We start from the raw sequence: 26047 nt of genomic DNA, 5'->3' as shown, positions 1-26047 counted from the left end.
ACGGATGGTGCGATCAGAAACTGACGTACCTTCACCTTGGAGTTCAGCTTGTATCTCTTTGGCAGTTATCCTTGGTTCTTTTTCTACCATTCGCACTATCCTTCTGTTCAATCTGGGGTCGATTTTCCTCTTGTGGCCGCGCCCAGGGAGGTTGGCTACAGTTCCATGGACCTTAAACTTCTTAATAATATTTGCAACTGTTGTCACAGGAACATCAAGCTGCTTGGAGATGGTCTTGTAGCATTTACCTTTACCATGCTTGTCTATTATTTTCTTTCTGATCTCCTCAGACAACTCTCTCCTTTGCTTTCTCTGGTCCATGTTCAGTATGGTGCACACAATGATGCCAAACAGCACAGTGACTACTTTTCTCCATTTAAATAGGCTGAACGACTGATTACAAGATTGGAGACATGTGTGATACTAATTAAAGAAACTAATTAGTTTGAAATATCACTATAATCCAATTATTTATGATCTTTTCTAAGGGGTACCAACAAATGTGTCCAGGCCATTTTAGAATATCTTTGTAGAATAAGCAATAATTCATCTCTTTTCACAGCTTCTTTGCTTTATTCTATGACATACTAAAGGCATGCAAGTATACATGATAAAATAGCTTTTAATTTCATCACTTTTCAGGAGGAATGAAGCATTATTTCAATGAGCTGTAAGGGTACCAACAAATTTGAGCACGTCTGTATAAGATATTGCTTAAACACTTTTCCAAGTTGTTCGTCTTTCATTCATCTTGAAAGTAATTCTGGGATGCCAATTTAATGTGTGAAAGCCATGGTAATGGTATGGCAACCAGCCAAGACATGACTTCATCTTTTCAGATATTAGCAGTCGCATAGATGAGATAGTGAAAAAGGTTAACCACAGTCTCTCACAAACAAAGGTTCTGAGGCAGCTGGGTTTTTATTAAAATCTATCTGGTAAAGGAGTCTATTTATTGATAGGGCCACACATAGAAAGAATGTTGAAAAATTGCTATATACTGGCTTTTTATTCCATGTGTTAAGAACGTACAGAAATTCGAATTGATTTCACAGTGCCCACTTTTTTTATTTTATCCAGGCCGTGCAATTTTAAGAATCTTTATGCACATCCCACATTATTCACAGTAAAATGAATAGATTCAATAGAAAACACATTGTGGTAGGTGTACTAAAATGGGCCAGTCGCAGCACAAACATACCACAATTTGCATTTTCATTGGGACACTTAGCAAAGTATACATTTTGTCATATGTACAAACAGAAAATATGTTAATGAAAAGAGCTGCAATATACTAATTTAAATATTTGTTGTGTTTTCTTGTCTCTATTGCGAGAGTCGTGCGACATTGTTCAAATAAACAGTTGTGGTTTGCTGCAGGAGAGAGTGCCCGAAGGATAACGTCTATACATGCAAGGGTGCAAGAATCAAAACAACATTGATTTTGTCAAATGTAAACGTCATCTGTGCAATGCATTCTGTTCCGTCTTCGTTTTACCTATTTTAATACTTATATATATATATATATATATATATTGTAAGGGAGACGCTCGCTACACAGGCTCTCTCAGGCTCTTCCCCCTTTAAATTGACCCAAACACAGGAACTTGAAATTCTTTTTTCAGCGCGATTGCGCTAATTTTCTTTTATTCTTAGACACACACAAAAAAGAAACAAATATAAACAAAAACCTAGCTCCACTCTGGAGTGCTAACTAAATTACAGGAACACCCGGTCTAACACGGGACAGCTAAGCTGTTTCCCCGTCCTTACAAAAACACAGCAAGAATCGTACACACAGTACCTTTTTCCCTTTTAACGACTCACAGTCGGGCTCTTCACACAGCAGCAGCCCTGAGCAGACTGACTGCTCTCCTTAAGTACCCTGCACCTGGCTGTAATTTACAATGATAGCCAGGTGCAGGGGATAATTAACAAAAATTAACAATTAAATTAGGGTTTTTCAGCCCATGTCCTTCTGGGAGGTGTAGTCCTGTTTTCCCCCCGGACTACACTATCTTACAATATATATATATATATATATATATATATATATATATATATATATATATATATATATATATATATTGTGAAGGGTATTAGTCCTTTGGGTTCTTTTCCAGCACTTAAAATGACCCAGCCACACACAAAACTTGATTTTTAACAGCGCTGTTGCGCTAATTTTTTAATAGTCACCAAAACCAAAATAAACACAATACAAAACAAACACCTAGCTCTGTACGAGCACTAACTACACCTCAGGAACACCCTGACTACCAGTGGGACAGCTAGGCTGTTTCCCCACTACACAATAAACAACACCACACAGGTTTCATACAACACACTTTTACCTTACGACTGCTGGGAAGCAGAGTACCTTTTCCTGCCTCCTTCTACTCAGCAGCCTAGAACAGACTGACTGCTCTCCTTAAATACCCTGCACCTGGCTCTAATTTACAATGATCACCAGGTGCAGGGGATAATTAAATAATAAAACAAAACAATTACAACAACCAATGTGCATTTGCACATGTTTTCTGCAGGGAGGATATTAACCCCCTCCCTGCTGTGTTACAATATATATATATATATATATATATATATATATATATATATATATATATATACAGTGCCATGAAAAAGTATTTGCCCCGTCTGATTTTCTGCTTTTTTGCACATTTTTCACATTGTATTTGGTCAGATTATTTTGTGGGTTGTAGTAGTATATAGAGGGAGTCTGAGAGAAAAAATGACACAAAAGTTTGGTGCTTCTTTTATTTGTTTGGTGTGCAAGATAATCAAACATGCAATCTTCAGGTGTGAAAAAGTTATTGCCCCCCTCCTAGTTAACTCAACCCAATTAAAGGGATAATTAGGGTCAGTTGTTTTAGTACTTTGGTTAACAACCAGGCCTGATTTGGGCCAACCCTGCCCAATATAAATATGACTAACTTTGGCCCTTACCATCAGAGTGAAGTTGTCAGCACACAGATTCTACAGGCACATCATGTCACAAACAAAAGAAATTCCTGAAGACCTCTGGAAAAAAAGTTGTTGATGCCTATCAGTCTGGAAAGGGTTACAAAGCCATTTCTAAGGCTCTGGGGCTCCACCGAACCACAGTCAGAGCCATATTGTCCAAATGGAGAAAGTTTGGGACAGTAGTGAATCTTCCTAGGAGTGGCCGTCCTGCCAAAATCTCTCCAAGAGTAAGGCGTAAAATCGTCCAGGAAGTCACAAAGAACCCTAGAACAACATCCAGGGATCTGCAGGCCTCTCTCGCCTCGGCTAAGGTCAGTGTTCATGACTAGACCATCAGAAAGACACTGGGCAAAAATGGGATTCATGGCAGAGTAGCAAGGCGGAAACCATTGCTCACTAAGAAGAACATGACTGCTCGTCTCAAGTTTGCCAAAAAGCACCTGGATGATCCTCAAGAGTTCTGGAACAATGTTCTATGGACAGATGAGTCAAAAGTGGAACTTTTTGGCCGACATGGGCCCCGTTATGTCTGGCGAAAACCAAACACTGCATTCCACAGTAAAAACCTCATACCAACAGTCAAGCATGGTGGTGGTAGTGTCATGGTTTGGGGATGCTTTGCTGCATCAGGACCTGGACTACTTGCCATCATTGAAGGAACCATGAATTCTGCCCTGTATCAGAGAATTCTACAGGAGAATGTCAGGCCATCCGTCCGTGAGCTGAAGCTGAAGTGCAGCTGGGTCATGCAGCAAGACAATGATCCGAAACACGCAAGCAAGTCTACATCAGAATGGTTGAAGAGCAAGAAATTTAAAGTTTTGGAATGGCCTAGTCAAAGTCCAGACCTAAACCCCATTGAGATGTTGTGGCAGGACCTGAAATGAGCAGTTCATGCTTGAAAACCCACAAATGTCACTGAGTTGAAGCAGTTCTGCATGGAGGAGTGGGCCAAAATTCCTCCACGGCGCTGTGAGAGACTAATCAATAACTACAGGAAGCGTTTGGTTGCAGTTATTGCTGCTAAAGGTGGCATAACCAGTTATTGAGTGAATCCAGGTGAAAGCTATGATCCCTTATTGATGTAACCTGTTAAATCCACTTCAATCAGTGTAGATAGGGGAGACAGGTTAAAGAAGGATTTTTAAGCCTTGACACAATTGAGACATGGATTGTGTATGTGTGCCATTCAGAGGGTAAATGGGCAAGACAAAAGATTTACAGTAAGTGCCTTTAAACGGGGTATGGTAGTAGGTGCCAGGCGCGCCGGTTTGAGTGTGTCAAGAACTGCAACGCTGCTGGGTTTTTCATGCTCAACAGTTTCCCATGTGTATCACGGATGGTCCAAGGACATCCAGCCAACGGCAGGCCAGTGGTCAAAAACGGCTCATTGATGAAAGAGGCCAAAGGAGGCTGACATGAATTGTGCAGAGCAACAGACGGGCTACAGTTAGTCAACTGACAGTCCAGTACAACACTGGTGCCGAAAGACCCATAAAAGAATGTACAACTCGTCGTACCTTGACACAAATGGGGTATGGCAGCTGACGACCTAACAGAGTTCCACTTCTTTCAGCAAAACACAAGAAACTGCGGTTGCAGTGGGCTAAGGAACAAAAACGACACTGGATGATTGGAAAATCATTGCCTGGTCTGATGAATCCCGGTTCGTGCTGTTTCACGCTGATGGGAGGACTAGGGTATGGAGAAAACCACATGAGTACATGCATCCATCATGCCGCGTGTCAACATTGCAGGCTGGTGGTGGTGGTGTGATGGTGTGTGTTTTCATGGCACACATTGGGCCCCTTGATGAAAGTGGAGCAACATTTGAATGCCACAGGATATCTGAACATCACTGCCAATCAGGTGCATCCCTTCATGGCAGCAGTGTATCCATCTGCTAATGGATTTTTTCAGCAGGATAATGCCCCATGCCACAAGGCTAGGATTGTCCAGAAATGGTTCCACGAACATGACAGTGAATTCAGCTTACTGCAGTGGCCCACCCAGTCACCAGATCTCAATCCAATTGAGCATCTGTGGGATGAGAGGAGTAGAGATCCACTACCAGCCAACTTGACACAACTGTGGGAAGCATTGGAGTCAACATGGTCCAGCATCCCTGTGGAACGCTTTCGACACCATGCCCCGACGAATTGAGGCTGTTCTGAGGGCAAAAGGGGGTGCAACTCAATATTAGGAAGGTGTTCCTAATGTTTTGTACACTCAGTGTGTGTGTGTGTGTATATATATATATATATATATATATATATATATATATATATATATAGGCGCACAGTAGGAGAGAGAAGAAGAAAATGTAGTCCTGGCGAGTGGAGGGACTACATTCCCCAGAAGGCCACTGGCCTGAAAATCCTATAATGTGTTAATTGTGTATTCAGTGTTAATTATTATGACCAGCTGGCGATCATTGTCATTGAAAATTACAGCCAGCTACAGAGAATAAAAAGATAACAGCTGTCTGTTCTGGGCTGCTGCAGAGTGAGAAACCTGGTTGCGAGGGTGCAACTCTAAAGTAATGTAGTAGGAAAACCTGGTTTGTGTAAGAAAACTGCGTTTGTGAAGTGTATTTTTGAAACCGGTAAGCAGAGTAGCTGCTTGGTTTGAGTGTAACGTTCCAGAAAAAAAATGTTTAGTTAGTGCACCGAAGGAAATTAGGTTTGTTTTTGTTTTGTTTAATTTTTGTGTTTTCTAAATAAAATAGTGCAACCGCACAGTTCAAACAAGTTCCTGTGTGTAGGGTCAATGAACTCAAGAGAGCGTGAATCTTTCACAAATAAAAATATGTTTCTATCAAAAAGCTTTTCCTAATCATAAACTGGATGTTTGTCCAACATTAGGAGGTGTCGGGTTTAAAAAAATACAATACAATTGCACACACATACATTTATAGCGCTCAGTGCATTTTAAATGTATAAATAATTGCACTGAAATAACACTAATGTGTTTTGGGTAGGCTACACATTACGAACACAAATATACATTTGTACAGTAGGCCTATATAGTGTACAGTAGAGTAGTAAAATAAAATGATCACCTAGCACACTTTCTTTTTACTTTAGCCTGTAGGCTACCGGTATGGAAACACAAAATAAGTCATGCTGCTGCATTGTACACATTGGTGTAAAATGAGAATAAAAGATTATTTTAAATTGAAACTAAATTATTATTATTATTATTATTATTATTATTATTATTATTATTATTATTAGTAACTTGGCTGCCTAGACAACTAACACCAAATAGATCATGGTGCCACACTGACAATGTGCCAGCAACACATTTTGCATTATACCACTAATTCGTATTATCATTAGTAACCTATAAGCCAAATGTATACTGACTGTTTTTATTTAAGTTAGTCAGGGGTGCAGTGCTAAATTGTGCACAATTACAAACCACCTGCACATTAATAGAATAGGTGTGTTTCCTGTTCCTATACAGATGTTCAGAATGAGCTGGAGGTGTTAGTGGCACATGGGTGCAGTCTATTGCTCCCAACACATTGGGGAAACCAGAAATGTCATATAAATTAGTTTGATTGTAAGTACACGCTGCTTTTAGGAAAAAATAGTTATTTGGCCATTCGCCTCAAAAATGCATTTAGCACAACTGGCAACACACGAGAAAAGGTGGACTGGGAAATGCCAGCAACAATTGCGACTGTTTAAAACATGATTTCAAAAGTTCTTAACAAATTGATGCAACTGTAAATGTCACAATTCTCTGCAGCTTTTGTACATCTCATTATAATATTTGAGAACTCTCATTTGCACTATCTCCGCCCCCAAGTTTACTAATTTATGCAGGAACTCCCATAATTACATATTCATCTATGCTTGAACCACAAACAGAAACTGCTGCTGCAAAGCATTTCCTAAAAACTCACAAATAGCATTGCGCTTGTTTAGGATATTTCACCCATGACTTGACTCGTTTGCATCTATTGCGACTGGCACAACACTTTAGTACACCTACCCTATTATATTTTAATGGCTTCATACTTTGTCACGTAACTCTGCAAATATCTGCCTTTCCACATGAATTACTAATATTTTAGCCTTTAATTCTTTAGTTGTCATATGAAAGATTTAAATAGGACAGTACTCACTAGAGATGGCAGTTTTTCATGCAAAATATTGGATGCTGCATAAATGTGGCATAATGGAAATGTGCACATTCATTGTGTTGAGTACTGGCCAGTGTCAATCCATGACATAGCCAGTACTCTTATTATATACTTCTCACTTAACTATGTGCAATGATAAGACAGAGGCAGAATGCTGAAGAGCACTGATAAATACAGTGTACATCAAGCAATACAGCATTTGCTCCAGCTCCATGTTTTACACTGGAATGTACACTTAACCCGTAACTACTATCCACAGGTGTTGTGGACCACAGAGCACTTTTAAAATGCTCACTGCTCTTCTGCTACGTGCAGCCACTCACTCACTTTACCCTCTAGTAGTTTCATGTCAAGTTAGTGCCAGTTGTATAAGGCGTTCTTGCTGGGCTGGCTTCTCTGAGTTTCTGCACAGGTGGGTATTTGGATCCAGGGGACCCGTGTATAGTCAGAGGTGCAAATTTAGCACTATGGCGCTAGATTCTAGCACCAGGGTACCTCATATAGCACCAGCAACATTAAATTCTGCCACCAGTAGACATGTTTAATTTTTTTATTCTTTAGCAACCATAGATGATGATAGTTTCTCATTGAGTCTGGACTATTCACATGACCCACCCACACGCATCATCATACACAGGAAAGAAGGTTTGTGTATACATATAAATATAAAGCACACAATTGTGTCTAACAGTTTAGCACCAATTTTCAAAATGATTTACTTGTGTGACATTTCTTGAAGTGTATTGTAGGGTGATCAGAAAAAAATCTGGCAAGTCTGTATATAAATTTTGTGGGCTTAATAAAACAGAAGTCTTCAAAAAGACAAAAAAAAGTATAAACACCATTCATTGTAGTTCAAACCAGATGACTTAATTTGTACTTTTTAGTAATTTAAATGTTATTATGCCCTCATCCTTAGCCCTGGGACACTTTTCCAATAAATACACTTCACTGAATCCTCCATATTACACTTTCTTTGAGCTGTAATGAGATTACACTATAGAGTAGCACCGCAAATATTAAATGGCAAACAATTGTTTATGTTAGTAAATGTGCTTGTGGCAGGGTGGGTGCCCTGTTGGCGTAAATAGTGTGGGTGATGCATTTGTATTTTGTTTGGTAGGGATGGGGTTAATTCCATCCCTGCTGAATACATGTGGGGAATGTGGCTGGGTCTTAATTAAATAATTGGTAATTAAGACCCAGCCACATGGTATAAAAAGGAAAGAAACCCTTTGTTTGGAGGTGGAAGTTGAGGAGTTTTGTTAGTATTTGCACTGCTATTAGTTCAATACTGTATACTTTCTTCCCCCAGATTATATTATTTCTAAGCAACACTTAGTGTGAGTATAACACTGCATAAAATTGCTTTTTAACCTTAGTAGCACCAAAAGCTGAATATATAATCATTCTTTTCTGCCTATTATTTATTTCTTAGCAGATGCCCTTATCCAGGGCGACTCACATTATTTTTACATACAATTACCCATTTATACAGTTGGGTTTTTACTGGAGCAATCTAGGTAAAGTACCTTGCTCAAGGGTACAGCAGCTGTCTCCCCCACCTGGGACTGAACCCACGACCCTCCGGTCAAGAGTCCAGAGCCCTAACCACTACGCCACACTGCTGCCTATAAAAAGTGGCTAGGCTGAACTGTGATTAAACTGGCAACTTCATTTTTGAGTTCTTAGAACAAAACCGAAAGGCAACTTTGCCTTATATACAAGTATGGATAAATTAACCTTTACTGTCCAAATAATTATAATTATAACATGCAATTTGTCTAGGGCATGTTATTATTGTCATGTTAAGTTACCTCATATTCTTGTGAAAACTTCAAATTGTCGTTTGCCTTTAGCCTTTCAAGTTGATCGGCAAGTTCCATGATGGGAATAGGGGGGTGGCTGGCCATACCTGCCAAATCAGACGAAACCAATTTTGAGTAAATCATGCTACAGAGATTCAGGTGACAGGTGAAAAAGTATGATGTGTGTAAAGTAGTAATGGGAAGGTGAGTCTCGTTAGGCAGATTACTCAAAGCAGGACATGCTCACAGGAGATGAGTTCTGAAGCCAATGAGAAGTCATCAAGCATATTTCCAATGCTTACATTCCTACTGTAAAAGAAAATGTTATTATGCTGCGTAGCAATAAGGTTAGCAAGACAAAGAAAGAGATACAAGTTAGGCCTGATGACGATTTCTGCTTTGAGTAATGACAAGCTAGACAATGTCATTTCAAACCACTCCTCCTGTAATGGATGACATGAACACTGTGTAGATTAGATGGTGTAAGGTGAACTTAAAATAGACATTTAAAGAGCCTAAAGAGAAGAAAAGAAAGTATATACACCAAACATAGGAAATGACATATGCATAAACAAGGCCAACTAACTTGACGAATGGAGGTTACCAGGGTAACCGGAGACACCTGAACCTGCAAAGGAAATGGTGGTATAAATCAAAGGTTGTATACTTTGCAAAAATGAGATGGACAACTTAAAATAATAAAAACAGGCCAGGCAAACGAATACACAGTACAGAGGATTAAAGATATGAAAATATATATACAGTATAAATACAGCCAGGATCTTACTTTTTTATTTTTTTTAATTCTATTTTATTGCATACGTTAGTTTGCAACACAGCCTTTTACATGCTAAAGTTTTGTCAGTGAAACAAAAACAAGTTTTCATGCTCTTGCACATACCAACAATCACAAGACAATTAACTGAAGAACAAACAACCAGACTTCCAAATTCTTTTTCACTCACAGCATATTGTAGTGAGAGGGGTTTGGAGAGGGGAAAAAAAAGCACTAAACAATGGTCTGGAGTTGCATAACTGAGCGTTTTATGAATAATCTAGGAAGAAACATTTTACTGGTCGCTCATGTGAACCTCCACAAATTAGTCCTACAATCTACTTTAGGTGTAAACATCTTTGTCTAGTGAATGAAAGGGAATGGGAAGTCACAAGCTTCAGTCTACCACATCTTTTTGGCCTATCTTTTTTCAAATTGCCGTCAATTTGCTGTGACAAAAGAAAGTGTGTATGTGTGTGTGTCATGTTGGTGGTAGTTGGGGGTTGTATGTCTTTGTGGGTCCTTTATTTTAACAGGCAGCTGGCAAGACATTTAAACTAGGGCACCATTTGACCACTGTGAAAGCAGGAGATAGAATGACAAGACAAGGGTGCTCACATTGGAATCCTGATTGCCTAGATCTATAGTTTTACTTCAATTATACTAAGGATGCATTTGCTTATTTCTGTGTTTCCTATTTTGAGTATCATTAGCATTTCTTAATTTCACATCTAAGCCCTCCATTAGTTATATGTAGGCACATATATAATTTTTTTTCACTCCACTTAACCCGTAGAGTAAGTGGCTGTTAATTAAGTGAAAATACAACTTCCTAGTATTAAACAGGTATTAGTACTTTGAATAGTAAAGAATCCTGCCTGGCCATCAGAAGAGGTCAGATCCTAACATGACGCACCCTTTGAAGGAACATATGAGTGACTTTATGTTTTAGAAAATGGAGGTAGGGATTTATGTAACTCCTATTCAGTGCTTGAGCTCAAAAAGAAAATATAAGAGAGACAAATATATTTAGACCTTTTTGAGCAAGTTCAGAGAGAGAGAGAGAGAGAGAGAGAGAGAGAGAGAGAGAGAGAGAGAGAGAGAGAGAGAGAGAGAGAGAGAGAGAGAGAGCAAGCAATTATCATATAACGACTGAGTGGTTTGGCTAGAGAGGGAGGGGACAGAGCCAATCAGGGAGGTGTAGGGGACTGAGTTACTGGTCAATGCTGTAAAAAGGGAAAAGTCAGTTGGTAAGTAACAGTTAGTATCAACTCAGAAGTCTCACAATTGCTAAATAATTTAGGTTTATTTAGTTTTGTTTTTAATATGTAATGATATACACATTTAAATGTAAGTCCACAGGCATATATGTCTGGTTTCTTGGTGACATACTGTTGACATTTGAGGAGCTATGGGATTGTAATCTTTATTGACAATTCCGTGACAGGTAATTTAGTTACCAATTCATTCTTTAGACAAATGTCATCAGTGTTGACTCAACCCGAGTTTCAAATCTATGTGCCTAAAAAGACACATTTTTTGAAAACCTATTGAGATCACAGGCGTTATTGTACATGTATGATCTGATGTTTAAATAAAAAAAGAGTAAAATAAAACATTTGAGAACACTGCTTTACATTTAATATTTCAACTTGGCTCCACTATAAATCTATATACTATAATAACAAATAAATACAAAAAACACATTATTTGAATAAAAGTTTTCTTTGTTCAGCTTTAAAACCATCCAAATCTCTGCACACAATTTGTCACAACAGAAATGCTAATATAAATATTTGTTTTCAAAACATTTTGTATATATTTAAGCTTTATTTTAAGGTTTTTTTTTTTTATTTTTTTTGCTGCTATTTCCATAAATGTATTTGAAACAAAATATCATTTTTGGCAGTCCATTGGAGTTTATGTCATATTCACTCAAGACAACACCTTTACAATTAACAAACTCCAGACTCAAAGTGGAGGCTCTTACCTGGGGTCTGGAAATGGAGGCGCCTGAGTTCCACAGGATCTGTTGGATGATGGGAGGGGATCTCCTTACTATTAGGAATACTGCTCTTTCTGGAGTCAGACTCTGCTCTTTTCCTGAATGCAAAAAAACAAAACAAAAAAAAAAACATTTACCATGGATGTCATCACAAACAAATGCACCTGCAAAACAGAAAAAAAGCAAAACTATACAAACAAACATCAATTTGAAAAAAAGGCACTGCTTTCACATCTATACTAACCACTTTTGGGTGAAATGGATATGAATATTGAAAAGCAGTAATGTGTTGACCTCAGCTCTGGGGCCTAAAGATATTGTGAATGCTGGATCAATGGAAAGTGCAGAACGCTTGAGGGGAAGAATGGCTGTCAGAGCTCAGGTCTAGGCAGCCTGACCGTCAGACAAAGATGGAGAGGGAATCAGATGAAACAGACTGGCAGTTTGAATGAGCATCACGCAAGATGTACGCCTTTTAAAGAGGAAACGGTGACTTTGAGAATTGATCACTACATACAACAAGCCACCACAGAAGAAGACGCATGGGCTGCATGAGCAATAGTGCATCAGAGTAAGTTTGAAAGATCAGATCATGTAGGAAAATCTAAAACTGGAAATACAAAAATTAATCGATGCATCGATAATTGATCATCAGTCCTTAAATTTCCCGAGATTCAATTACATATTGGTGAATTGATTCATCACATTAGAGCCCAGTTTAAAGTTTCCCATTACCAGTTTGCGTAAAAAGCATTGATCATGTAGTTATGTGCTTATATTAGTGCTATTACGGTAGCTAGCCAACATCAGTGCGTTGCTAGGATGCGAACTTTCCGGCCTCTGGATTTGTGTTGGACAAGTCACATCAGGAAAACATATTATATTTACATTTTCCAGATTAAAAAATGAAAGCTACAAAATTATTTTATTTTAAAAAAAGTATCTGACTTGTTTGGGTATTTTCGGGGTAAAGTAAGAGGGAGGATGAAAAAGCGGTGTTTGGCAATTTAGTGGATTTTGGGAAGATGGTAAATACTTTTCACGTAAACAGATTTATGACAAGGGATATTTTAATAAAATTATCAGAGCAATCGTAATTATGTTGAAAAAGATACTGCAGGAATATGTACAACAAAGCAGAAAGCTAGGGAAAGTAATGCATTGTTTTTTAAACCCTACAGTTCAGTAACACTTTAATACACAAGGCAGAAGTCTAGAACTAATACTGACAAATGGTCTATGGATTATTAGATATTATCAACCTAATTCTGTGACAAATAAAACACTCACTGCTGTCTTTTCAATATTACTACTTCTACAATATTAAGTACTGATAAGCATATGGTACAACATACATTTCTAATTTAACATGATGTACTTCTGTTAAATCTTTTTATGGATTAAATTACTTTGAATTATAAAGTACATGCTTCATTAAAATGTCAGCCACAGATTATTGGAATTTGTTTTAAATATATTCTGATATGCTCTTGAAGACAAAACAAATCTAGTCAATGATTGCTTAAGGCTGACATGCAGTGTACAACAAGTATTATGGTACATGCTGGCATACAAGGCCAAACATGCAGTGCACTGTCACTCAGCAAGCCAGAGACCAGTTTCTGGTGACCTTGACTCCAGGCTTTCCAAAAATGGCAGAGATGAACTGTCACTGTTTTGTCAAAATATTGTACATTTGAAAGTAGACACACAAAAGGCATGTGTGCAATTCAGTAATGGACTGAACATGCCCAATCATTGTTCTTCTATGTTGCTATTGCTTGTAATAATGTAGGCTATTTTATGCTACAAACAGATGCTCAAAAATGAAGGTCAGCATGCTTGTTTGTTTATTACAACATTGTCTTTAGCTTAACCCGATGCTGCATGATTAGATTTGGTTTTCTTTTGTTTTAATGACCTTTTAGCCACATCGTTGGGTTGTTGCATCAGGACACCGTCATGGGGTACAGAGTTAGGTGTCAATGGAATTCTTAAATAGTATAGCACACACATGACAATGAATGGAATACATGACAAGCAACACAATTGTATCAAGTCTGTAAATGTAGAACTTAGAGCTAATTATGGGGTATCTCAAATTGTATTTTCCCAGCCAAATGGGGGCCTCCTCAATACTGAAAAGATGGCTCAAAGAAGTGATTCATTGCATTCTCATCATGAGATTAAAAGCCAAGGCAGGGTTGCTTTGTGCATGTACTCTTGATCAAAATTTAAAAAAGAAACGTGAAATGTTTTGATTTTAAGTTGTGAAGGCCATGTAAATGTGTAAAAGAAGTACAGTACCGGTAGACTGATTGTTCCCTGCCAGTCAGTAAATTTGATTGTGATGTCATACTGTTGAGAAAATTTAGATATATCTAAATGTTGATATATCAGCACTAAAAAGTTGAAGCCAGCTGTACAGAAAGTCATAGTATCAAGGGATTGCATTAATTGTCTAAAGGAAATGCATGCATTTTATTTTTAAATATAATTTGCTGTTTGGAGTAAAGACATGCCCTGCACTGAGCTTTTAGTGAGGTTGAAATATATCTGACATTGAGAAAATCGGCATTAAATAGGTGTGGGAACATACCCAGGGCAGTACATTTTAGACAGGTCACTAACTACTGTTGGTAACAATAATTGTGTGCAATGGCTGATGGAAGCACAGTAAATGATTACCAAGAATCAAACTGTGTGTAAACAATCATAGTGATAATTACATGACTTGCGGCGACATAGAGGTAATAGTCACTGTGTTCCAATAGCGGTTAGCTCTCAGAAACACAACATTACACTCACAGCACCAAATCTTATGATTTAAGTTTTTCTAATACATCATTATTAAAGACATACAGTACAACCAGCACCAAAAGAAGCACAAGTTTAACTGAACTATAACTTCTGTGAAAGTCAAACAACAACCTGTCATGTCCCTTTTGAAAAAAATAAATAAATAAATAAATAAATACATAAAGCTCCATATCCTTAATCTTTTTCCTTACCTGTCGGGTTTGCTGTTCCATTTAGACGCAGCATAAAGAAAGAAGGCGAGGCATTAGAAGGCCAAAGCAAAAGAACAGTAACCATGACAACAGTATATTTCAGTCACAGCTGTATTGCTAGGGACATGTATCCTAACAGCAAATTAGAGAGTGAGAGCTCACTAAAACAGATAATGTGTTCTAATCAGGCTATAATGGAGGGGACAGGGTGATGCTAAAATGACAACCCTGCGTGATCACTACAGAAATAATTTCAGTTTACATGTCATATTTTTTTCTCCTTGCTATCTGCAAAACAGCACTATTCTCAATTTGATAGCCTGAGGGGGTGGTTGAGGGAAGTATAATTTGATGCCAACTAAATCCAGCAGGAGTTTTTTTTGAACAGGATATTCACTGATTTGATTGACTTTATGCATGAAATGTTTTATGGTGGAGCTGGTAGCAGAACACAGAATGAAAAAGGAACAAACTAAAATAACACACTTTTTTCACATGAAGCTGTGGATGTAAGAACTGCCTTTAATAAGGATAAATACATTATTACGGCCTATCTGTCTGTCTACATGAAAAACATAGGCATAATTCCAAAAATAATTTAAGTCTGAAAGTAAATTATGTAGGAAATACAATTCTGCAACTATTTAATGTGGTCCCCATATGCATATAAGAGGAAGATGATAAGAGTTTAATTATTTTGTATACTTTATCGATTTCCTAAACAACAACAACAACAAAAAAAACATTCCATCCAAATGCATTAAATAATCATACATACATGTGCATACTGCATCTGGTTGCAATTTGTGATGGTCTCGGAAGTTCTAGTGGCAACATTATGATATGTTCACAAACAAGGTATGGCATAAATCCAACTCTAAGTGCAGAAAATAACAAAAAATGCTGCATTGCTCTCTAATGTAATGCAAATTGCAAGCCCTCATACATTTATTGCCAGATTACCAGATCCATGTATGCATAAATTACTATTAAATTTAAAATGTACTCATCGCTCTTTAATATAAATAAATAAATAAACCTGCACTTCTTTTGTTTCTGCTCTCCAAACTTCACCCATTAAAACAGTAGCGCTCAATTTCAGAACATGTGCCGCGGTGGTAATTTTATTTTACAATAATGTTGTCCTGCTTAAAGGCTGGTTAAAGAGTTATAGATCTGAGATCAAGGTACTCAAGAAGACCTCGGGAAACTATTGCCGTGGGATCTCTTTACAGTTCTTTTTTTTTTTTTTCTTGATCTACAAGAGGCCCAGGGCTTTTTGATTATGTATTCCTAGTCGTGTCATACAGCATATTGCAAAGTGGCAAAATCTCTGATGAGAAGACATAAATGAGCTTTGACAACAGCTGCTTGCTAAAGTTGGATAAAGAGGTTATCTCCAGCAGCTCTGTCCTATTCCCTTACCTCTTGTAGAGGAGGATGGCAATGACAATGCAGATAATGAACACGACAGCAAGCACTGGCCCCACCACCCAGATCAATCCTTCCTCCTCATCGATGATGGGCTGGGGATCAATGTCAGCAGACACTACTGGATCTGAATATGGGCTAGTAGAGTACATTGTCTGAAATAAAAAAAGTTAAAAAATAAAACACATGCACAATGGTGGAGGTGCACACAAGGTCCACGGATGACACCATAACTGGGGAAAGAAAAAAATAACCATAAACACATCAAAGTCATATTAATTGTACATTTTCTTATATTGCCTTTTATAGTCAATAAATGGTGCATGCATCTAAAGCACAAGCACACTACACATTCTATTCATACGAAACACTGTTCAATATTTCATAGAGCTCAAATGAGTGGCTGTGACAGCCTCATAGGATCTATACTGAGGACCAATTAAAAAGTAGCCAGGTCTCAGCACCAAGTTTGAACCCGATACTCTGATTCAAGGAAACCTGATTACCATGCTTTCTTTGCTGTCAATAAGGACTTTGTCTTTCAAAAGGGTGTACACATTATTTTAAGAGTTCAAACATTATTCAATCCCTTTGAGAAAAAAAAATGTGTCAATTTTTTTTAATTCTGTCCCTTAGGACATAACATTACAACTGTAAGGCCACTGGCTGAAACTACTGCTTAGCAATACATACTAATATAATAATCCACTTGTATCAAGACCAAAATATTCCTGAAAAAGTTGTGAAATGAGCAGGAATCATTAAAAATCTTTAAACAGGATCTTCAATAATCTGTGGTAGGCAGCACAAAAAGTCAGCGTTCACAAACCTCTGAGGTTGGCCTGAGCTGCACAAGACAAACACTGTCAGATGTTCTAGCTACATAGAATATAAAAATCAAGGATGCCAAAACTGACATGACATGCTGACCAGATGTGCCTCGTGTTAGCATGTCTATATGCTGCTGAACTGCAAAAAGAGAGATGGGTTAATATGTGTTGTGGCAGATTAAGAAGGCATGCGTCTCAGCATCCGTTGAGGTTAACATTATCGGAAATCTTTCTTTTTCTTTATGGTTATAGTATATGATTAAACTTTGGTAACCAACTGCCATATGACTCAAAATAGGTTTTCAAGATGTAAATTCTGCTTTTGTGGGCATTACAGAACCCTTATATAATTCCTCAACTAAAAAAAAAAGACCATATTTCACCAGCAACACACCATGGGGCTCCTTTTTGAAGCAATACAAACAATTGTATGTAGAGTAACCATTTAAAAATGTCAAAAGGAGCATTTAAAGAGTATTGTCTTCATGGTTTGATACGGTGGCAATTATTTTCATCTCTCAATATACCTTTTATAGGTTTATTTAATAAGTAGGGAACATGTTTCCTGCAGGCATTCAACCTACTATAATGAGTACTGGGCAAAGAATTGATGCAAATGATAAATCCACAGCTTTGGAATACCCCTCAAAATTTACCAAATCATTAATCTATTATCCTCTGACACGCGTAAATGTCTCAGATAAGATACTCAGAAATCTTTTCCAATTAAAACAGTGTGAGATATCTAAGTATACCTCTGATTAGGCATATATTTCAAACCGGGCTTATAGAAATTACTTTTTTCTTGTCAGCACTCTATATTGGATTTGGTTCCAGAGTTAATTGTTTTTAAATGGACTAAAATAAGTGGCAGATTTGACCGCAGGGCTCTCTTACTAGGCTTGGTCTTTTAATCTAACAAGCAGTTTCTAATACTATCAAAGACATTAGAATAACTTGCTCAGTGGCACCTCTAATTCTAAATTCACTCTTGTTTGAGATTAAACTATTGTTAGAAAACATGCACAAGCTACAAGTGATAAAACTTACATTATCAGAGATCTCCAGAACAGCCAAAACAAAGAAGATATATTCTTGACCATTTTGGAGCGGCTTGTTTTCAAAGTCACCATAGACCTTCTGGTCTCCGAGAGTGAACTCAGTGGGGAGCTCTTTGAAGTAGGCAGCAATGTAGGATCTGGGCTCTGCTTGCCTCCTGAGCCGGAGGCTTCTGCTTGTTCTGTTAATCTCTTTGAGTAGCTAAGGAGAAAATTACACACAGGGTCACACATGTTACAGAGTACTGAGTAAAACACACAGAGAGTAAAACTAAATCTAGCACCCCTGGTTATTTACTATACAATCCTATAACAATGGAATCTACATGCTACAATTGACTGAAATGCTTTTTGTTTTAAAATTCTGCCTGCCATATCAGTTTCACATTTTCTATTAAGTGTTCTCCTATTTTAATTTAGTAAACTGCCCCCCCAGGAGAGTCAGGAAATTGTGTCTTTTCATCTGAAGGGCTTTCCTGCAGATTAAAAAAAATAAAAAAATTGCTTTCAGCCACAACAATCTCTGTGTACAACATGGGTTTGTACTGTAGCTGAACAGGTATAAATTGTATTGATACAGCATGTAGATAAATTAATAAACTATATAATTAATAGACCTGGGTGGAAATTATTGTTCTAGCTCTCCAGAGTACTATGTTGCTATCATAAAATAAAGGTTCCCTTTGTTGAGAACAGAGAAAATAACAACAAGGTTGATATCCAATTCACACATTCCTTGGTAGCAAACCTGCCCCATCTTTAAAAGTGTATCAGGGGTAAATCTGTGTGAGACACTATCTCTCCAAAGTCCTGGGTTACAACTTCACAGAAAACAATTCCTGACCTACATCAGTTATGATAATGGCAAAGTTTATGAACACAAAGGCTTCTCTCTGCAGCAGTAGGGACTGGTCCTTTGCTTAAGCAAAAAAGCGACTGATCTATTGCTTAATGGGTATTTGCTATACCCACTAAGTTTTCAGAAACTCTTACAGGTAAGAGTGCAGATATTTTCTTTTAAGTAAATTGAGTATGAAGAGTAATGCCTGATAATCACTCATGCTGTGACACGACCCAGGCTTGTAAATCACCATTGCTGTGTATTCCTCTTCGTAAAAAAAAACAAAAAACCCTAAAGCTAGACCTGTGACCACTAACTTTATAATTCATTCAACAGAAGTTATCTTTTGAGACTAATATTCTTTATTAAACTATTACACAGATCAATGCATTTGAAGCTGCATATATATATATATATATATATATATATATATATATATATATATATATATATATATATATAAATTGTATGACTCATCTATGACTGCTCCCATGCTGACCATGTTGGTGACCATTTAAACATAAAAAGTGATTCAGCCAAAGATAATAATCAGAGAAACTGTACAAAGTGGAAAAAAAGTAAATTTCAGTTCTCTTCAACGTATCTGTTCTCATAATAATATATGTCATTGTAACATAAAACAAGAACTTACACACTTGTTAATATTTAAACAAGATTAATACCCTGTTAATATGGATATTCTGTGCTTAAGAATATGTTCTGGTAAATGCATATAAATGCAGATAGTCTCACTGGAAATAAATGAAAAACATCAGCAATGCAAGCTGAAAACATAACAGGGAATCACATGTATTCTTCTGATTGAGGATTTCTGTTCTTAAACTGCATTCACAAACCAACGCATGATATACAAAGAATGAATACATATAATTTTGTACTAAACATGTTTTGACAAGAAGTTTCTGTAAATGGAGTTTATGTTATAACTTACAAAAACATTGACAAAGCTTGTCAAAATGTTTGTATAATTTTAATTAAAATAAAGTATACTGTCTATCTTATAATTGGGTGTTGAACGTGATGGATGGATACATCTATAGCAAAGCAAATACAGAGTGATCCATTTAAAACATGTTTTCTGTTTGTAACTGGTATTTTATCATGCTAACCCCCCCCCCTCCCCCCCCCCCCCTTTTGGACTTATTGACGAGGAATATATTTATTGTTTGTTATGTCTGAAATCAAGCTTCAATTGTGCTCTTGAAAAACTGTCTGGGGGATGTCAGGTACATCATAAAATACTGTTGATTTCGATTGGTGCTTAAGTAAAACGTAAACCAACTTGGCACGTGTTCAAATGACAGAGTGAGGGATACATACATACCTTATTAAAGTCTTTCCTTTTTAATTGGCCCCTCTGTAATATGGAAATATACACAAGCACATCCCCTGTCAGGACACTAGAGGAAACGTGCCCATACAGGCATGTGTTGATAGATTAATTTACATTTGGTTATGAAGCATGACATTAAGTGGTGGTTACACACATACCTCCTCCAGATTCATCTCATCTGGACTGACCCATGGCTTGATAAACTTTCCACGTTGTTTCTTCAAAGGCACCACCACTATATAGTATGCTCTGTAAAGAAAATGGCAGCTTTTGAGAATAAAGTCACAATAGCACAGGCAGTGTGACATCAGACTAAACAACAGTCATCCTCAGAGACTTCCTGGGTATGAATTAAAGATGCACAATCCACATGAAAATATGTTCCACTGTTCTGAGCACTGCAAGGAGTCTGGATAGTCTTGTATTAGCATTCCATTTATTTTTGTATCTGTGATAAAAGCAATAAAGAAAAACTAAAATGCTATATATAACAGAGACATTTTACTGTGTTCTTTTTCTATAAAATCATTGCATACTTATTTTCTAAGCACGGGCAGTTAATTTAAGCTGACTGTCAAACGTCACCTGGGCCTGCTGAGCTAATAAGACGCTTAGATGTGATCTGAAATTAAAAAGATTTTCATTTAGTAGGATGTACAAAGATAGTGGTTCAGGTGTGTCTTGCTTCTTTCCTCTATTAAAACTGCTGGAAAGTTGAGCACCAATTAATGTGTTATGATAGGAAGGACAGTTACATGCTGTAGCAGACAGGTAAAAAACCAAAAACAAACTTGAGTTACAGATCCTTGCACTCACCTGCAGAGTTGCTTAGTGCCAGTTCAACACAATGTATAATAACATACTCTACCCCACCTCTGTTCTAATTACTTTCCTTTTTGTCAAGATGATAACTTTGGAATGCTGGGATCAATACTCACTTTACTTTCTCTGTTGTTTGCACAGCAGGAAGTTCAACAGTTAACATCCCATCCGTGTTGGTTTTCCCTATGAAGTAGGGTTTAGTGCGTAGTACGTCCGGTGCAGTCATGGTTGTAACACGGTGCTGGAGTCCACCGGCACTGTTCCCTCGATTCGTCAGCAAGAAGGAGTATTGGGTACCCGGCTGAAGGTTGGTGATCAGTTTTTGTGTGACATTCCCATCCACCTCAACACTTTGTCCATTGTCATAGAGAATCTATAAAAGGTCAACATTGATTAAGGGTGATACTATGGAATACCTAGACTTCATAAACTCTGGACTCTGAAGTGAATATTTAGTTATTTTTAATTAGGGTTTCTTATAATTAAAAAAATAACATATTTTGTAATCATGTTTTCAAAAATTGAACTCATCCAGTTTTTCAGTAAGGAGCTTTTAGATCAATTTGGCCACCTTTGAACCACAGATACTATTTACTTCAAATCAGAAAGTAGCCCCCACATATGGACCAGAGGGCCAGTTATATAACCCATTGTTATTCATATTTTAAAGTAATTTATCTGACATAATTACAGTTTTTCTATAACTATCTATTTTAATGCAATGAAAAGGAATAACAATCCCCTGTCTGCTCAAGATTTCCTTTTGTCTGCTGTAATGAACAGCCTTGTGAAGATAGGAAGCAAGAGCAAACTCAATTGTAAAGAAAAAAAGGTTGTAAACAAATCTCTTTGGAGCTAGTCTTAAACGTTTTAAAAGCCTGGCCCTTTGGACATTTGGCACATCATTACCACTTGCTACACAAAATTTGAAGGCAAAAGTTTAATGTTAGATAGATATATACGTTCAAGTCCTTAAAAAAATCCCTGAGGTGAAAAAATGGTCTGTTGCTTTATAACCTAGGGCATGACTGAAAAGCTTTTATTATTATTATTATTATTATTATTATTATTATTATTATTATTATTATTATTATTATTATTATTATTATTATTTGTTTATTTAGCAGACGCCTTTATCCAAGGCGACTTACAGAGACTAGGGTGTGTGAACAATGCATCAGCTGCAGAGTCACTTACAATTACATCTCACCCGAAAGACGGAGCACAAGGAGGTTAAGTAACCTTCTGGTTACAAGCCTTTTTCTTTAACGACTTGACCACACCGTTTACAAGAAGTATCTGATCCAACTAAAAAAAGTAAACAAAACCCAAACTAAAACAAAAACTAATTAAAATACTTTGATAAAATAGTTAGCTTGATGCTCAAAGCATTTCACTCACAATTGTTATCCTTTTTTTCTGAAAGAACATTACCATACGAATAAGAAACACTGTGTGCCAGGGCAAAAGCCCTACTTGTGTAAATAGTGTATGTGGGAATGTAAGGGTGGCAAGTATGGGGTTAATTCTGTCTCTGACAACAATCACAGGTGTGGCCATCCTCCAATTAGGTAATTCAGTGCTAATTGGAGAATGTCCACATGTGTAAAAGGGAGGATAAATCCTTTGTCTGGAAGGAGGGAGTTAGGTGTGTGAAACCGTGTTTTGTTTGCAACTGTTCAGTGAAGGTGAATGCCCAGCCTGACAGCAGTGTTTGGGTACAGTACTGTTTTGTTTAAATCTGTTATTTTGGCCCTCTTGCTAGTTTATTTGTTACCATGTTTTATGTTTGTGTAATAAATGTGTGCAGCAGCGCTTCACTGCAGCTTCTGTCTCTGAGTCTCTAATTCCTGCAGGTAACATCTTGGGCCACAGCGCTATCCTGTCATACACCTCTTTTTTATATCTGTTTATATAAGCTTCACATTAGCAGTGGCTTTCTACAGTAGCTGTTCTGTTGATGGTACATGGTTTGATGACAAATGTTTTACAATCCTATTCCTGCAAGGAACTTGAATATAATGGATGGATTTTCTTCATTTAGATAAAATATGTTGAAATATTTCCCTCAAAAATGTTTTCCAGGTAGTATGTGTACGGTGTGCTGTGCTGTCCTAAAAAGGAACTGCAAATGGGGTGTTTTAAATCACAAAAAAGTTACCTAAAGAAAATACTTTTATACCTGTCAGCAACCTGCTGAGACCAATTTGCAGTTAAGATTTATCACTGTGTTTGAATGAATTATATTATACAGCTCACTGTTTAAGACCTGAGGGCGAAGCCACTTACTGTGAAAGGTTGGGCAGGGTTATAGCTTTCTGGAATCTCCCAGGTTAGCAGCACTGATGTCTTCATTGCGGCTTTCACATGAAAATTTTTTGCAAACACTGCTAAAAGAAAAGGCAGTGCAAATGATTTAGACAACAGGGTTACAATTTCAGATGAATAGAAATCAAGTTTCTTACCTGGCAATCAACCAGTAACTTCAGCCTTTAAGTTCTGTTACGGTACCTTCTAACTATGTTTCTGCCTTACCTTTGGAAGCTGCACCCCTTGCATAGAATTACTGATATGACCAGACAGTGGGATAAATTGTTAGCTTTAGTACTATACCTGTAACTTATTGTTGCGTGTATGCATAGGAAAAGGTTACCTATGAAAATTTTGTAAAGATTCAGAATATATAATCTGATTCCCCTCGCGTTCTCTTTCTGAGAGGGGGCAGTTGGGGAGAGATCCTACCTTGATCCAGTGGCTGTGTCCTGAACTGGACACTTGGGCTATAAGGGCCAGCCCCTTTGCTGGTATATGCGCGTATTTTTATATCGTACGTTGCGTCTGCTTTTAAACCATTGATTTTTACGGTGGTTTCCGGAGGCATGACAATGAGTTCGGACGGGTTGTTGGGGCTGTTAATATCTTTGTATAGCACGGTATATTTGACAATGACACCGTTTTGCTCAGACAGCACCGGAGGCTGCCAGCTAAGCTGGAAAGTGGTCGAAGTTGGGCTGTCAGCAACAATGTTTTGCGGGAAGCCACTCGGCACATCTTCAGGAAGCGAGATCTCCTTCACTATCTCTTCCCCATAGCCAACTTTGTTCCTGGCGGAAAGACAGAAGACATAGGAGGCCCCTTTGTGGATGTCTGTGACGGTGAAGTGGTCTTCCTTTTCAGAAAATTCTAGTATGGTTAGGAGGTCAGTGTCCTTGCGGCCATATTTGAGACGGTAACCTTGCACAGGCCCAAAGGTCTCAACTGGTGGGTGCCACTGAATTAGAGCTGTCCCCATCTGGGTGGGGCTAACTAAGAGTCTGGGCCTTCCTGGAACTGAAACACACAGATAAACACAAGATAATTACATTATTTAATGCACTGTTTAACACACATCTTGGACTACCTAACATTAGAACAAGTAGCTTTAGATAAGTGCTTATTGTGTCTGTGAAACCAGCTGTATATTTATGTATTGTTTTGTCTTGGGTTCTGAAACATAACACATTTTCACATGAAAAATCTGTTTTATTTTTTAATTAAATGTTAACTACATTTGACTACATTTTCAACTCTTTTTAATCACCTGAAGCCAACTCTTATAATAAAAATAAAAAGAACACCAACCATTATATATATATATATATATATATATATATATATATATATATATATATATATATATATATATATATATATATATATATAATGATTGCTGTGTCCCAGCCACCTCTGTTTCAGTTCAATAAGTCTCATTTTGTCCCTTCAGTCTGGAGTGAATTGGAATTCATACTGAATCACAGAAAGGTCTTTATGTCAGTAAACGCATCAGCTGCACTTCCTTCTGTTAAACTGTGTTTCACGGTTTAAAAAAAAGAAGAAAATGCTCTACCTGCACCAGTTGTTGACACCAGCTTGGGCTTGCTGCGAGCTCCATCTCCTTTAGTTGTGTAAGCTGTCACAGTGACAGAGTACGTCATTTCAGGCTGGAGACCAGAAATTACCATCACCTGAAGACACAAGAAAACACACACGTCTGAGCCAAATTATTTCATTTTTTAAAGTGTATTGTAACTTAAAAATGTAGCAAATGGACACTGATAGCATTTAACATTTAGTGTAAGGGGAGTTTTTTTTAATCTTAGAAAATGAGATCCTTTTCATAATATCTCTCTTATTTTTCTTCTTCCTAGTGTTTTGTTATTTTATTTTTAATTTTTTTTCAATAATATTAAGAAGGGGGGGGGGGGGGGGCAATAATATTGCCAGCATGATTAATACAGACCTAAAGGGAAGCAGAATATAGATCGGCCACTGATAAGATCATTAAAATAGACCTCTGCATCTTATTATCAATGTGGCACTACCAAGTGATAATCAATCACACACAACATTAGGTTGAAACAATCTACTGTTTTCTAGGTCCTGCATTTGTACCCTGTATATAAAACCCAGTATAACCACATTGGGGATTAAAGAAAACTGAAATGTCTTAATTTCTAAAATTCATATTTCACAAATAAAGATTAAGTATTTTTTAAACCTCATTTATTACTTTTGTTTACATCCTGCACTCTAGTTAAAACAGCAATTTATTTTTAAATCACAATATGATTTGATACTTTCAATCACCTGGGGAACAAACGGCAGCTATTTTTCACTTAAATCACAGTCGGATACAGGTGGGTTCTTTAATAGACACATTAACGCATAGATGTGTGATATTTAGACTGACAGAGCATCCAATTTAGCCATCCAGGACAGGTGGCGGAAAGTAAAATGAGTTTAATTAAAACATTCCAAGTATGTTTAAAAGGAAAGTGCAAGAATGCATTGAGAGCAGGATGCAGCAACAGTGACTAATGTACAGGTTTTACAAACTACATTGTATCACCAGCAGGTTCAAATAATCTGGGTCTGCTGAAATCTGCTGAAAAAAAAGAAATCCTATTTGCCACAAAATGTATCTGATCGGTCATGCTT

General features: G+C 37.3%; 1 protein-coding gene across 27 annotated transcripts in view; it reads right to left on the bottom strand.

Annotated features, from left to right (window-relative positions):
• Positions 1–26047, bottom strand: part of LOC117409284 (receptor-type tyrosine-protein phosphatase delta) — a 696619-nt gene that overhangs the window by 48985 nt on the left and 621587 nt on the right. For 13 of the 27 annotated variants that reach the window (XM_059001224.1, XM_059001244.1, XM_059001233.1 and 10 more), the window contains 10 exons: positions 24957–25074; positions 23813–24400; positions 23360–23460; positions 21187–21443; positions 20407–20497; positions 18046–18255; positions 16160–16320; positions 11709–11821; positions 9530–9571; positions 8953–9050 (listed from right to left, as the gene is read on the bottom strand). In XM_059001224.1, the coding sequence (XP_058857207.1) occupies positions 8953–9050; positions 9530–9571; positions 11709–11821; positions 16160–16320; positions 18046–18255; positions 20407–20497; positions 21187–21443; positions 23360–23460; positions 23813–24400; positions 24957–25074 (1779 nt within the window). Of the gene's footprint in view, positions 1–8952; positions 9051–9529; positions 9572–11708; positions 11822–14030; positions 14082–14734; positions 14747–16159; positions 16321–18045; positions 18256–20406; positions 20498–21186; positions 21444–23359; positions 23461–23812; positions 24401–24956; positions 25075–26047 lie in introns of all 27 variants that reach the window. The other 14 variants (XM_059001251.1, XM_059001265.1, XM_059001301.1 and 11 more) reach the window with 8 other exon arrangements.

This window comes from Acipenser ruthenus, chromosome 2 (assembly GCF_902713425.1).
Source record: "Acipenser ruthenus chromosome 2, fAciRut3.2 maternal haplotype, whole genome shotgun sequence".
Taxonomy (NCBI): domain Eukaryota; kingdom Metazoa; phylum Chordata; class Actinopteri; order Acipenseriformes; family Acipenseridae; genus Acipenser; species Acipenser ruthenus.
The sequence above is the reverse complement of the archived record's forward strand: the minus strand, read 5'-3'. Positions and strand labels throughout refer to the sequence as shown.